The sequence below is a fragment of the Rhipicephalus microplus genome, chromosome 4, assembly GCF_043290135.1.
Source record: "Rhipicephalus microplus isolate Deutch F79 chromosome 4, USDA_Rmic, whole genome shotgun sequence".
NCBI lineage: Eukaryota > Metazoa > Arthropoda > Arachnida > Ixodida > Ixodidae > Rhipicephalus > Rhipicephalus microplus.
The window spans coordinates 33,731,289-33,746,785 of record NC_134703.1 but is presented as its reverse complement, the minus strand read 5'-3'; the positions used below and the strand labels follow the sequence as shown (position 1 = coordinate 33,746,785).

Genomic DNA, 15,497 nt, shown 5'->3' with positions numbered 1-15,497 from the left:
TGGCCACGCTGCACATGGAGCGGAATTCCATTGCCACGCCAGATGGTTTTAGCAGTTGAGCTCACATGAAGGTAGCGTATACAGCAACTTTAATGGCACCTATCGCTGCATTTTCCCAGGTGTCTCGCAAACAAAGTAGCGCAGCACATCCTGCTTCTGCTGGTCAATCCACGTGGCTCCACTCTCAAGGCCTCACCATACGCACCCGTTGCAGCACGTAAAATTTATTTTGACTCAGCACCGCGCCATCTCCCAGTGGAGAGAATGAGATGGAATGGATGGATGGATTGATATGGCTGTACCATTTAGCCTAATACTTAGTGGACCAACAATAGGTTTATCTCTTTTTTTTTTCCTTTAAATAGTGAAGTTTAGGACTGGTATTTTCCAATGAAAGATTTATTTTCACTCGTGTCTTGCTTTTAGCCACCAATCAGATAACTAGTTATTTCCAGTTAATTTTACCCACTTAAAGTCTATTTTGCCCTCGCTGTCCCTAAACCCCAGTGCTTTGAAAAACTCTGCGCTATCATCCTGAACTATGGGGTGAAGCCCTTTACAGAACATTATCAGGTGTACGGCAGTTCCCTCCTCCTCTCCACACGCACTGTGTGTCTACTCCTTCGTATTTGGCCCGATAAGTCTTGGTTCACAATACTCCCGTCCTGGCCTCAACAGTAGACAACTACCCCAAGTATTATCATAGATCCTTTCCTTGACAATTTTCTGCTTAAAAGTTCGATAGATCACAAGTGTGGACTTTTTAATTATGCCAATTCTACGCATATCGGTCTCCGTTTCCTTCATCTTTTTCTTAATCGATAGTTATTTTCGGTTTAGCCCCCTGCTCTTTTCACAAGTATTTACCGATCAATTTTATGGTTCGCTTCCTCCATTTTGTATCGACATTCTTCATGTACAATTAGCTGAATACCTTCCTAGCCCAACGCTCGTCCCCCATTTCTCTCAATCGCTTCTCAAATTTTATCTTGCTGCTAGCTTCCCTGCCCTCAAATGATGTCCATCCCATATCACCTTGTACTCCCTGATTTGGTGTATTCCCGTGAGCTCCTAAAGCAAGCCTACCTATTCCACGTTGCTTAATTTCTAATCTTGCTTGAACTTCTGATCTCATGCACAAGACCGCATTGCCGAACGTCAGACCAGGAACCATGACCCCTTTCCATATTCCTCTCACAACATCATACCTATTGTAATTCCACAGGGCCCTATTTTTGATCATGGCTGCATTCCTGTTACCTTTAGTCGTTACGTATATTTCATGTTCCCTTAGGCACTCTTTCCTATTGCTTATCCATACATCCAGATATTTGTATTTATCGGTTATCTCTGGCGTGACCTCCTGTATCCTAAGATCACTACCTTTGTTATCATTAAAAAACATGACTGCTGATTTTTTTCTTACTGAACCTCAAATCTAACCTATCTCCCTCATTACCGCAGATGTCCATAATTCTTCGCAAATCTTCCTTGTTGTCGGCCATTAGCACTATATCATCTGCGTACATCAATGCTGGTAGTGCCTGTTCAATGAGTTTTCCTTGTTTGATGAAAGACAGGTTGAAACCAAGTCCACTCCCCTCTAGTTGGGCCTCTCATTCTGGTAGGTACATCATGAATAACAAAAGTGGCAGAGGACACCCCTGCCTTAGCCCCCATTTTATCTCTGTGGGCTTGGATACCTGTTTCTGCCATTTTATAACTACCTTGTTACTTTCATAGATATCCTTTGAAAGATTAGTGACTCCATCTTCTACACCTAGTGTGTCCAGCATTCCATACAAGTCCTTTTGAACCACACTATCGTACGCTGCCTTGATATTTAAAAATGCTAGCCACAGGAGCCCGTGTTCCTCTTCTGCTATTTGGATGCACTGCGTCAGTGAGAACAGATTGTCTTCCAAACTCCTGTGTTTCCGAAACCCATTCTGGAGTTCTCCCAGCACCCCCTCGTCCTCTATCTATTCCTGCAGTCTTTCCTTTATAATCTCCATCACCAGCCTGTAGACCACTGATGTCACTGTTATAGGACTGTAGTTATTTATGACAGCTTTGTCTCCCTTTTCTTTATAGATCATGCTCATCCTGCTGATTTTCCATCCATCGGGGACTTCACCATCGATTATTGTTTTGCTCCCTGCCTCTCATAAAGTACGCTTAGACTTGGGTAACAGTGCCTTTATCAGCATAATTGGAATGCCATCTAAGCCTTTTGATGTATTACTAGGAACCCTCTTCTCAGCCCTTTCCCACTCTCGTTGTGAAAGTGAATCCACTGCCTCACTTGATCCATCCTTGTCTATAAGGTGCATAAGGCACTTCTTTGTCGAATTTTTTCTGTCACCCTTATTCTTATATATTCAATAGCTTCATCGCCTTCTAGCTTAGCACCTTGAGCTGTAATTATAAACCTCTGCTTTAGGCTTGTCTCATTTCTTAGGCAGTTTAGATGATTCCAAATATTTGCAGCTGCCTTACTATCCTTTTTATGTACTTTTGCCAGCCACTGAGCCCTCTTTCTTGTAATTTCTTCATTGATCAGAATGGATGCTTTCCTTCTACAGCCTATAAAGATGTAGCATTTTTTTTTTCAACATCATCTGTTGGTTCACCTTGCTGCTTAGCATGTCTGTGTTCCCAAGAGGCTTCCTGACGTGTTGCTATGGCCCTCTTAACTTCCTCATCCCACCAACTTCTGGGTTTTTGTCTCCTTTTTTTTTCCGGGGTGACTTGTCACGTGCCTTAGCAAGCTCTAGCTCACACAGTCTAAATAAATTAGATGTACGTCCACACTGTTTTATTATCCTCGGCAATTACTTTCTCGATTTGTTTAGTAGCTATATCTATTTGCCTTTCTGAATGAAAATTCCCCCGTAGTTGCTCATCTTGTCACTTTCCCACTTTCATTGTTTTTCCTAAACTTAGTTTGATATGTTTGCGATCACTACCCAGACTTCTGGAGCCACATTCATCTATGTGCATTCCCCTGAGCCTATCCTACATTCTATGTGACATCAGTGCATAATCTATCGTCGACTGCAGCCTTTCTACCTCCCATGTTATTTGCCCTTCACACTTCTCGTTACTGTTGCAAATGATGATGGTGCATCCCTGTTCCGTGCATCCCTGAACATAAATGTTTCATGTAGCCACGCCTCGCCCATAGGCATACCAGCCGAGGAGGCAAGGAGGGGCCTGAGCCCCCCACTGAGAAAAGTTAGGGGGGCTGAGCCCCCCACTTTCGACATTGGGGATAGCAGCACTTTCGACACTGGGAAAAGCAATAATTAAGGCAAAGTTTTCCTTCACCACAGTAATCACTTAATTATGCTGTTACTAGGGAATATTATAAAGTAGTGAAATTTCTGCAACATTTTTGCTGTGACGGTTTTTCTTGTAGGCTCTAGCGGTGGGGGCTGATTATGCGGCGCTTTCGCGCCTTTTGCTATAGCATTTCAGAGCCGGCCAGCGCTGAACAGGGGTCCAACAACACTGCATAACTTCTAAACGCTTTCCTTCTGCTGTGACTGGCCGATGCAGTTACGGATGCAAAGGAGCAAACTTTTTATGGACATGTCAAATCATCTGCTGCTTCAGGAAGATTAGTTTTCTTTTTTTGATCGAAAATGAATGTCATTACTGCTACTTTGTTGAAGCTGCTGTGAGCTGATGAACGTTATGAATATTCTTTTATGTTATAGTGTTATCAGGAAGCGCCAAGAAAGGGTTTCCACTTTAGTCTCCCATAAACCTGATCAGCCTTGCTCATGGTACCTTGGAGCGATGGTGGCAGCTTGCAAAGGGGTGACGAATAAAGCAGTGGACTCGAGAAGAAGCTGAAAGACTATAGTTTTTAGCACTATGAAAGTTTTTTTGAGAGTCGGGATAGTAGGTTTTCATTCAACTTTAATAATCTTTTGCATCTCCAAATACAACTAGGACAGCAAAGAAGCACACACATGCAGCGCTGCTTATTTCTCTCTCTTCCTCTCTCTCTCTCTCAACAAGGATGATCTCGCAGAGATGTGTGCCCGTACAAACTACTAAATAATTTCATGCTGCAGGTGAAAATATTTTATAAACTTGTAATATTTCATCTCGCCAGCTGCTTTAAGTAGCCGCTGATAGTGTGGGTGGCGGCTAGTCTACTTGAATAATATTTAGAAAAAGATGCTCTCCGACTGCCCTAAAAAGTTTTAGGTATTGTACAGCATGTGAAAGCCCTGTTTAATGTGCATACGCTGTAATGAACACAGCTACATTTCACAGATTCATGATGTCATGTAAGAAGCAGGCAATTTTATGGCACAGAGAATTTGAAATGCTGAAGAACGAATGGCAAACAATATGCCATATTAAAAACAGCTGATTATATATATATATATATATATATATATATATATATATATATATATATATATATATATATATATATATATATATATATATATATATATATATATATATATATATATATATATATATATATATATATATATATATATATATATATATATATATATATATATATTCCAGCTGACGAGCGAGTTATGTTTGCTCTTCACTTGCAAAAAAGTTGGTACGCCCCTGGCCGCGCCGCACCAGAACTGTTGCGTGTGTTTAGGCCTTTAGTCTTGGGGGCGCTGAGCTCGCGTTGTTCGCTGGTCATGCGTCCAGTGAACGGAGGCGCGTTCGGGAGAATTGGAAGGAGATGGTGGGGGCGATCCGTGGTCGCTTCTCGCGGTAAGATACGCTATGCGGTGAAAACAACTTATTAAGGAATGTGAGCCTCCCCACAACTTTACTACGTTTCTTATTTTGGCCCCGCCGCGGTGGTCTAGTGGCTAAGCTACCTTGCTGCTGACCCCCAGGTCGCGGGATCGAGTCCCGGCTGCGGCGACCGCATTTCCGATGAAGGCGGATATGTTGTACGCCAGTGTGCTCAGATTTAGGTGCACGTTAAAAAAAACCATGTGGTCAAAATTTCCGGAGCCCTCCACTACGGCGTCTCTCATAATCATATGGTGGTTATGGGACATTAAGCCCCACATATCAATCAATCGTTCTACTTTTAGGTTTCCAGTCAGTTTTTGCAATATGCTGCCATCACTGCTGAAGAGCCATGCGCAAATGGTAGGTCACAAAAATCCGTTAGCCAGTCTATGCCTATTTACTTGTCAAGCCGTTGGAATACGTATACATATCGGCGCGCAGAAATGGGTGAAGTATAGGCAATTATATATGCTTTGGGCGTAATGAAAGTAAACGACCTTACTATATTTTAGTGTACCCGAAGGCTGTCGTGATAACATTTGTAAGCTTATAATGTAGAGCTGGCGGAAAACATGCAGTGTTAGCACACCTAACATGTCGGATGTCCCGTAATTGCGAAGAAAGGTTGTATTGTTCAAAATGAATGTAGTTAGGTGCACGGGTTCTTGGGTGGTCTGTAGCAGTTGAAAGCTGTCGCGAAGCTAAGAGAAGTTCGGGCGGCATACTGTAGGCTTTTCACCGCTGACGTATCTTCGCCACAGATAGACATGGCGTATCGCAAAAAGAAGAGTCGTTGGTGCAGTAAGGAAGACCGAGCGGTTTCCCTTTCTCTCTGTAACGACTCGAAGGATGCATTCATGGACCATTGCATGTTGACGTATCGCTGCCAGTCCGTCTTGTCAAATGGTATGGCGTTATGCACTGTGAACTCGTCCAGGCAGCCGACGTACTTGGAAGAGTACTTTTCGGGAAATGCGGCGTCAAATAGCATCCGGGCCATGTGGCCGCCAAGAGTGCCGTAGTTGATGCTGGCTTCTGTGGAGTCGTTGTAGTAGAAATCCGGTACAAGAAGTTCCGTTGCCACTTCAGCTTCGTTCTCGGTGGGCAACATATAGGGGCGGAGCTCCACTTGCTTCCCCGTGTGTCTAACCAGTATTATCAAGTTGGCCATAAAGTCACTGCTGTACGACACTTGCAGCAGGCCCCCATCTGGCTCCACGTCGTCCCCTGCAAGTGAAGATTGGAGATGTTGTTATCGCTACGTATTTCGCATCATTGATGATGTAAAGCATCGGCTGTTTCACTGTGGTGGCATTTCTCCCGCATGTACACAGCTGTATAAATGCTGTATCAACGATACTTAAATATGTTTTTTTTCGAACTCTAGCATGAAGAACTTCAGATTTATTGAAAAAACTTCTAAGCGCTATAGTTTGAACAAGAGAATTAAACAGAAGAGCAAGTTGCTTGAAGTTTTTGTGTGTTCACAGTGTCCTTAAATGTTAAGGCAAATAAGTAACAGTTAAACAGATCTATCCTCTGCACCAGAAACTGTTACGTCTTTTTAATCCGCACTAGGTCGCGCGGAACTCCCAATTTCAAGTATGACGAAGCTTCGTATCCTATGTGAAAAGTGGACTGCTCACGACAGACCGCATAATCTGCTTGGAACAGTTTTTTGATGATCTGGCGGTGGCCAAAACGGCAGTGAAAAAAAGCATGATGACTGGTGTAATGATGCACACATGCACGCACATACGCAACGCTGGTCAACTGGAACTGCGGCTGCAACGCGGTTCGATCGACTCCTCCTCTGAAGTTACGCCAGCTGCATGATGCGGCGAGCGGTGCGACCAATGTAGCTCTGGCTATGAAACTTTCTTATTTGATTATGCATACAGATGCGTACGTATGTGTCTTAAGAGTTGGTGAGAGTGATGACGAAAACCCGCCCAGAGTTTCGTATAATTTTTTTTTTCGAAATAACGTTTGTCGGAATGTGGGTGGTTTGCAAAGCCGGACTAACAGCGGAGCTCGTGGCTGATAAATTATTAGCGTGACTTCAATTTGAAAGACCCTAATCAATGATTCCTAGTTAGAATGTATCAATTACCATGCTCCTTATTACAAAGATGATTTCTCCGATGCTGTTTAGGTCATTGTATTTCTAGTGCGCCTATTTTGTTTTCAGAAGGCACAGGCATTGAGAAAGTGCTTACATCATAGAATTTCTCAATGGCTTACATTGCACATTCATCGTGTCAACTTCAATAGGTGTGCTGGCCACAGTTCTTATTATCCACTAAAATACTAGGTGATACGTACAAAAGCGTGCGATACCTATTTTCGTTTCTGGGATGTACGTCGCCAAGGGATGTATGTCTGTCTTTATTGTCAATCCTATGATGAAGAAGACGAAGACAGAGTGCACCAGCCGAGTTGATGTGCTGCACGCGCTGTGTAGTAGCTAGGCTACGCGAGGTGCCATATATGATTGTTTTCCGGTCATGCGAGCCGACTGAACGAAAGCTGTTTGTCGTTACCACGCAGTTTAGAATTTTTTGCATGTAGAAAATACTAGTATCGTCATACTCACTGTGAGACTTGAGCGTTGCGTTCAGCAGGGCGTCTCTGCTTAGCTTGAAGCCAGTGCCAACGTAGCGCAGAGCTTGGGATTGCTGTCTTATATTGTTCCACATGTAGCTACTTGCAGCCTTGTCAGTGCCCATGACTTGCATTAGGGTAGCGTGTGCGCTAGGTCCAAACATCGCGTAAAGGTAGCGAATGCATAAGCGGGCCATCATTGAATCTGGCAGGAAGCTTCGTCGAGATGCTGCCCTGAGCTCGAAGCTGACGTATCTTGCGAAAGGAACAATCAACAAGTACATCTTGGCGGCGTGTAACGGTGCTGTAGCCAGTATCTGGAATATGTCGCGAATGGCGCCTTCACTGTTAGTACGTGGAGGGCGCTTGAATCCAGCTGGTGGAGCGTATTTCATCAAGACGTCCCCCCAATAAATGCCATGCGCTGGAAGATCTGCTCTGGTCGTCAAGGCTTCGTGGAGTGTGGTGTCTTCTAAATGAGCATCTGTAATGTTCATGATAAGTTTGTCCAGCGTTTTCATAATACCGATTATCTTGAAGACACCCGTGTCCCCTAATGACGAGGCTAGTTGCTCGAGCAAGGCTTCTTCAATTTCTGGTATGAAAGATGCCGAGTGCATCGAGGTTCCTGTCAGGACGCCTACAGTAGCGTGTGTCATGGCGTAGACAACCTTCACGACTGAGGTCAGCCTGGTCTCAATGTTGGTTTGGATCGTTAGTTGAAAGAGCTGTGAAATGTTTTTAACATTGATGAAAGCTCGAGGATTTACACTGGCCGCCTTGAGCATATTTTCTAGGTTTGTTGACGAGTTGGCCCAGAAGCCGACACAGGAGCTGTAGGCCTGTGCCATGTTGTAAGCGTCGGTGCCTTTAGCCTGCGGTGAAAATAGTGTGCGGGCGAGGGCTTCGTACACCATGGAGCTGTAGTTGAAACGAAGCGCCTTGGCATAGGACATCTTATGACCAACCGGTGTTTTGGCATCCCAGAGGCCGCACACGAAACCGTAGAAGTCCGAGCAGATGTCCACAGACGTATCGCACGATGCGTTCAAAAGCCACAACGCTTGTCGGCATCCGTGAGACTCGCAGATGTTTGCCAGATCGTGGATGAGCTGCAGCCTCATCGTCAGAGCGCTGTAAGATCGTATGACCTTCCTTGCGGCTATGAACGTGGCGACTACGAAGGATGCGATGATAAAGACAACGGTGCTGCAGATCACGGCGCTGACCACCGAGGTATATCTCAGCGCACGTCCTCGTTCACTGGCTGGTGAAGCGTGCGGGCTGTCCTCTGGACTCAACGGACACTCTGGCAGGAGAACCAACGGGTCTGCAAAAGTGATTGCGCTCACTGGAACACATCTCTGAAAACATATCGATGAACGATTCTGGCGGGAACCCTGACTGTGAACGTTATTACGATTACCATCGAGGCTATGTGGTGCCACACAATACTGACTACCATAGCTCGCCAAGCGTCGAAGTGAAAACGGCTTTCGCGTTACTCTCACCTTATAGCGGCGAAAGCTTGAAATTGACGGTTGTCGGCGGTATCAAGAAAAAAATGCGTGCAGTTTCACTTGTAAGAGCTGTAGGAAGTGTGGGGCAGTTATTCGCCTGCCCTTTGGCGACGCCGCTGTTCGCGGGCGGACAATGGTAAACGTGGAAAGTTACAGAAATCTAGCTCAGTCTGCCTGCGACCGTATGATGCTGTGCAGAAAATGTTAGTGTGCATATATATATATATTTTTTTTCTGGCCCGAGCAACATGTGTAAAGTGGAAAAAAAAACAGCTGAGTGTCTTTCTTTTGTCCCCTATTCACAATATGTATTTCGCGTCAGAAACAGGTGTGCATGGAATAGGTCAAGGGCAATATTAATCGTACAGTTTTCCCACGAGGTTTCACACATTTTCCACGTGTCCTTTCTTGTCTCATGAAAGGACCTGCTTGTATATGGGACAAAAGGCACGCAGAAATGATTTGTGATTTTCTATGTAGGACTATAGGCTTCAAGATCAACTGTCACGTCTCATAGCTGGGTGCTATAAATCAGAACTTCGTGGCATTTCCTCCTTAAAGGCAGATGCACGCAAGCCTGCACCAATGGCCACGCGCATGAGACTGGCGCCATGAACCGGACGGCCGGTGAGCCCGGTTCTGGAGAAAATTGCCCTGTGCATGCACGGAACTATTTGCTTAGTTCGCGAAGGTGATCGGTTGCCGCACTTCCGTGTAATACGGATGGGGCACCTTCTAAGCTTCCGGTTGACGGCCTCACCACTTTTGCTGAGCTCCTTGCAGTAGGGGTCTTCCGTTTGGCCAACGGGTGGTGCTGTAGTGATCAGCCTTCCGGCTTGGTTGCGCTCTTCGACTGCACAAAGTTAGCCCTTCACAATTAAAAAAAAAAGCAGTGCTACGAATTTTAAGGTAGTAAACGGTTGTCACATTATAGTCTACTGTGTAGTAACCGAATCTATTACTAATAAAGTATATTGCTAATTCTACTGCTACAACTGTTGGTACTAGTTAATGACGTGCTACTTGCAGTTACTGCCCGCAAAGAATCAGTTACAAAGAATTATTCACTTCTCTGACAGCCTCAAATAAAGAACTGAGACTGTATAGTATTGTCTTTTCATATGATTATCCTGGTAAATACACACCACAGTGACAACCTCAGATACGCCTACATATCTGCCCAGATTCCCAAGGCTTCTACGCGATGCTAACAGTAACCAAAGGCATGCGTGCGTGCGTGCACATGACAGAAAGCTTTACTTTGGTTGCTCACATTGTACAGGTTAACTGGCCATCAGCTTAATTTTCTGGTAGTATTTTGCATAAGACTCACAATTATAGCATAACGCACAACAGTCGGTAGGGTTAGTGACGTTTATTAAGTGGTCACACACGCAAGTAGTGATCACCTTTACTAACCCCTGCACACTAAATGTGAGAACAAAATTACAGGTGCTGACGTTAGACGGTAGTAAACGTGTCAACGGGGTTACTATATGCCCCAATTACTGCCTTTAGTGCTGCCCTCATGGTCGTGTCATAGATGTCGTGTCTCTTTCGTAACACTTTTATTTAATAATTTATTTAAATAATTTATTTATTCCTTGCAGTACGGCCATTTCGCTTTAACCGTGTGTGCAATCTTGTTTGCAAATGGTGAACACATGTACTTACTAGCCAGCAGCTAGTAAATATAGTAAGTTTTGTAGGACGACTGAAAGCTGGGCCAGTTGGTGACAGTACTTTAACGTATTTTTACACAGCGTACGAATACGCGGACTCAAGAGAAGAAGGGAGCGCTGGGGTTGGTCCCTTCCCTTGTGTCCGCGGAGGCGTGCGCTGTGTTAACATATGTTCAAAAATGTTCTTGTAAATTTTACCGTTTCAAGTCTGGGAAGCTTTCTTGGTGTTTTTAGCTAGGTAATTACTGAGCCATGAATATTGCCTGGTGCCTTATATTTGGCCGTAATGCTGAACTATATAAACAGTTTCGTGCTATGTAATGGCAGAAACATACTCAGAATGGTACAAAATGTTGCGTATATAAAAAACGTCGATTATTGCTGTAAACTCTGTGGTTTCCAACCAGGTCACGATGCGCATTCTTAAGTAGGTGCACAAATAGCCTTCCAGCTACTGTTACAGTAGATACTGAGTACGTATATATCTTGATATTCCGCGGGTGCCTTCGTATGTCTGTTCTCAATTGGGGTCCGTTCAAGCTCCTATGGATGTCGTTGCGATGTGTACTTACTATGGTAATTACATGAATTAATTAGTGGTTAATAATTAGTGTGTAAGAAAGACGCTGCTTTGTTGCTTATTTCATCTTATATGTGACTTTGAAATATACAAACAATAAACCTGATACGGCAATCCACACGCACATACGAACAAAATTCGCGTACACCTTTATTTGGCTAATGGTAGTTCACCAGAGTTGTTACGGTTAATAAGTCCTACTGCACTTACTAACTATTCAGCAACGTGCTATACAACCATTCCAGTGAGTACGGTTCACTTACTAATCAGGTAGTGAGTTCACCAAGCCTGCATTTTACTAGCTTTGCTTACTAAAACGCATGATGTTTTTCGTTTGCTGTATTTTTGTGATGATGGAGCTTGCTCATGTTTGTGGCTGTTCCGCGTTGAAGTGGAACATTCGTGCTTGTTTGATGTTTTCACTTTCAAAAACAAAGGAACAGTATCCTCAATGAAAAACTCTCACATTTGTCTGAAATGGTCGAAGAGTGGTAGAGCGTGAACGTGCATAATGTCCGGCAGCATTTCATGTCTTGTTACTTTCTGACTGTATGAACTGCATGAAGCTTATATCGAATGCAGGCTTAGTGACGTGTCGCTTAAAAGCGCCAGCATCAGTGGCGCACACTGGCAGGTGTAACAGCGAAAGCACACTGGTTCATCGGAGCACACAATGCATCGTGCATTGTGCGTAGTGGCCTTGACTATGAGCTCTTGTGTCTGTATACACTCCTTTCTCTACTCTTTACTATAGCTTTGCTTACCAAAACGCCATAGTGTTTCTTGTAAAAAGTAAACTGTCAGTATTTAGTTAGTGAATATGTCGGCCTTTGTTTCTAAGAGTGGGAAACACGCATCCTCTCGTGACTTTCAAGGCATAAGGAAACTCGTGGCTTGAGCCGCGGTTCTTTGAGTCGGGATGAATTTCTAAACCAGAAAGCGCTTCCGCAATAGCCCACTTCAGGTGTATATGAATGTTACTTGCATACGAAACACTGCAGCCGATGTAAACATGCTGCCAATAGAAACAATCATACAGTGATCCTTTATGAATGATGATAAAAAAGTTTACCTATGCACTCCGCGTAAACCAGTGGAATTTCGGCCGCACATGAAAATGTACACAACGTACTACGTATACAGAGCCGGCGCCATCTTACATTATTTGATTGGCTTCGCGAAATGTGTCTCTTAATGTTATTGAAGGAGGCTATTGGGAAAATTATGTAGAGCTGTTGAAAGCTCTACAACAATTGTAGTAATAATATTAATAGGGGTCTTACTTCCCAAAACCACGACGCCGAAGTGGAGGGCTCCGAAAATTTGGACCATCTCTCTTTACAATGCATCAACATGGTATATGTACAGTACACCAACCTCTAGCATTTCGCCTCCATTGAAATGCGACCGTCGCAGCGGGAATCGAACCCACAACCTTTCGGTCAGCAGCCGAGCAACGTAACCACGCTTCACCGAGGCGGACCGGTGTTGGAAACTCAATAGGATGGCTTGGGTGTAATACATCTTAACGTTACAGACACCGAGACGGGGACAGACACGTCAGCGCTGCGTCGCCTTCCTTTGTCCCCGCCTGTGTGCGCTGTGTCCGCCGTGGTGGTGAAGCGGTTACGGCACTGGACTGGTAACGCTAACTTCGTGGGTTTGATCTATCCCAGGCGTGATGGTCGAATTTCGATGGAGGAGAAATCCTATAGAGTGCGAACACCAGATGGTTGGACTTTCTGGAACCCTCCACTACGGCGTCTCTCATAATCTTATTGTGGTTTTGGAAATTAAGCATCCATTATTATTATTATTATTATTATTATTATTATTATTATTATTATTATTATTATTATTATTATTATTATTATTATTATTATTATTATTATTATTATTATTATTATTATTATTATTATTATCCTGTGGGCACATTAACGTGTCTGTGTGAGCATCTCTTTTGGTTGTGCTTCCGATCCGCGAAAATGCGAATGTGGAACATTACATTACCGATGCGTTGTTCACGTATAGCGAAATGATATTCCCCAACATAATAAAGCCTCGGCTTGAGGGTGACATACCTGGAAGTTCGCTTCCCGCCGGTTTTTCCCTGCATGGTCTCGGCGCCTCTTTTGCGATCCTTTCGTTGCTGCCAATCTGTCAATGCGGGAAGAAACGTAACTCGGGCGCGTATCACAAATAGCTCGCCACGTTGTTCTTGTTCCAAAGCTTGTGAAAAAGACCAAATTTAAACGAAGTTAATTAACACCTTACGAAAAGTACTGGCCTCAGCTGCTGCAACGCGGAACACGAGCATTGCACAATTTGTCTTGGCAGTGAAGGGATACCGACGGGAGTGGTCTGTACACGTGCAAAAGCTCCACTTTGTGTAGCCTACTTCGTGCGGCCTACTTCGTGTTCTACACGAAGTAGGCCAGTTTGGCGCGAGTTTCGCACCCCAGTGAATGGCTGCACGAGAAAACCGCTCCGTACTATTTGCATTGCCTGCTTGTATTTGCGGGTGAAATAAGTTAGACAAAATTGTCCGAGTTGTGCAGACGGAAGCTCTGCTGAAGGCAGGGGTGACGGGAAGGAATTGCGAAGGGGAGTCTTTTGAACTCCTCTGCCCTTTTGCCCCCATCTCTTGTAACTATCATTTTGCCCACCTGCAAAACGTCAGGGCATTTCCCTACCCTTTTGTGCTTCCCACCTAACAACACTCGCGTAGATCGTAGACCGGTGACGGCAGGAACCATTTTGGAATGTCGTGCTGAGATGTCATCGCGGGTGAAGGAGGCGAAGGCAGTGCTCAATATCATCAAGGCAACAGACTTGCACAGGTGGTTATGGACTTATGATGACTGTAAAGTGTGACGTTCTGTCTGCGTGCTGTCTCTTCTTTCTTTTTTCTCGTCTTTATAACTCGCCATCCCTTCCCCCGATTTAGGATAGCATAACCGGTCCTTCTAGACTGGCTAACATTCTAGCTTTTTCTTCACCTCTTGTCGTTTGCTTCCTTCCATCAAGCAACACCGGCACTTGCCCGCACGCAAGTTGCACCAGTGCTCTCCCCTTTCACCGCGCCATGATGCAACACAGGTTCGCCCCCCCCCCCTCCTCAAGAGAAAATACTCCTGTCAATTATGCCCGAAAGCGCACTTGCTATTTTGTCTCTCGGGTACACACCTCAAGTGTGCGACATTCCCACAGCTGCATAAATTCTCAAATCATTTCGCCATGGCGTCTTTTTTTCAAGCGGGACGCCCACGCAAGATTAAAGCTTCTCACGTGGAAAACGCGAGCGCGATTGGGCGCGATTCATGAACAAGACACACAGTGACTCCTTGCCCTTTCTTGTGGGCTTTCTGCAGATAACATCCATAGTATACGAGTTGATATACAGTAAGAACGGAATGGTTCAGACTAAAGTTCCTCGATTGTTCCATAAAGAGAAAAATCTAGAGACTTTAGTTCACACGCAATCGACGTTCTTTCATTGATGTTCCTAAACTAACAATGTTCTTCCATTTCCCGGTGCATGCTTCCTTTCATCGATTTTGATAGTACTTGGATGGGAAATTCGGCTCAATTTCACGAGCAATCGCAAAATCACAGGTTCCACTGACCTAGGACGAGACTTGTCTCCTCCCCCTCCTTTTTATCATGTTATTGATGGGATGGCATACAGTGTTTTTTTTTCTTCCTATGTACACAATTCACCTGTTATGTAGTTCACTTATATGGGCTAATTGTTATGATTTCACCTTACACCACAACCATCTCGGCCCCCTATTGCGGGATAATACAGGCCCTGTGGGCTAATATGAATATGTTGAGTGACAGTGGCCGAGCTTGAGCAAAGGACAGACCGTTCCCGTCTGACTTGCGCAATTCTTATGAAAATTCAGGACGCAGACTTTCGTTTGCTCTGACTTGAGCAGTTCCCTGCAGCGCAGGAATAAGCAACGCGCTCATAAAATCAATCTGTTTTGCGCCTGTTTACAATCTGTCATTAGAAACTTCCTATGCGAATCTGCCCGATATTTACAGGGAATCACAACGAGAGTCTTGTTCTAAGACGGGGTATTTAGAAAGAACTTAATCGTGTGCTCCGCTTGTTGCCTTAAACCCCATGCATGGGCACAAAATGTCAGAGATGTTCACATGTCTCTCAACAAACTAAGTTTTTCGGCGACCCTTGAACGACCTGAGAGCTAGGTGGAGCGCAACGCGGCTCAAAACATTGCACCATCTGTAGAGCACGCAAAATCAGTAACATGTGAAGCCTACCTATAGGCTCAAGTGGATAATTATGAA

General features: G+C 44.4%; 1 protein-coding gene across 1 annotated transcript; it reads right to left on the bottom strand.

Annotated features, from left to right (window-relative positions):
• Positions 1-4,584: 4,584 nt before the first annotated feature.
• On the bottom strand, positions 4,585-13,521 carry LOC142813880 (uncharacterized). Its single transcript, XM_075891839.1, has 4 exons — positions 13,262-13,521; positions 9,679-9,771; positions 7,391-8,728; positions 4,585-6,021 (listed from the first exon to the last, which is right to left on the bottom strand). Exons 3-4 carry the CDS (start codon positions 8,520-8,522, stop codon positions 5,444-5,446), a joined length of 1,710 nt encoding a protein of 569 aa, XP_075747954.1. The 5' UTR covers positions 8,523-8,728; positions 9,679-9,771; positions 13,262-13,521; the 3' UTR covers positions 4,585-5,443.
• Between the last annotated feature and the right edge of the window lie 1,976 nt (positions 13,522-15,497).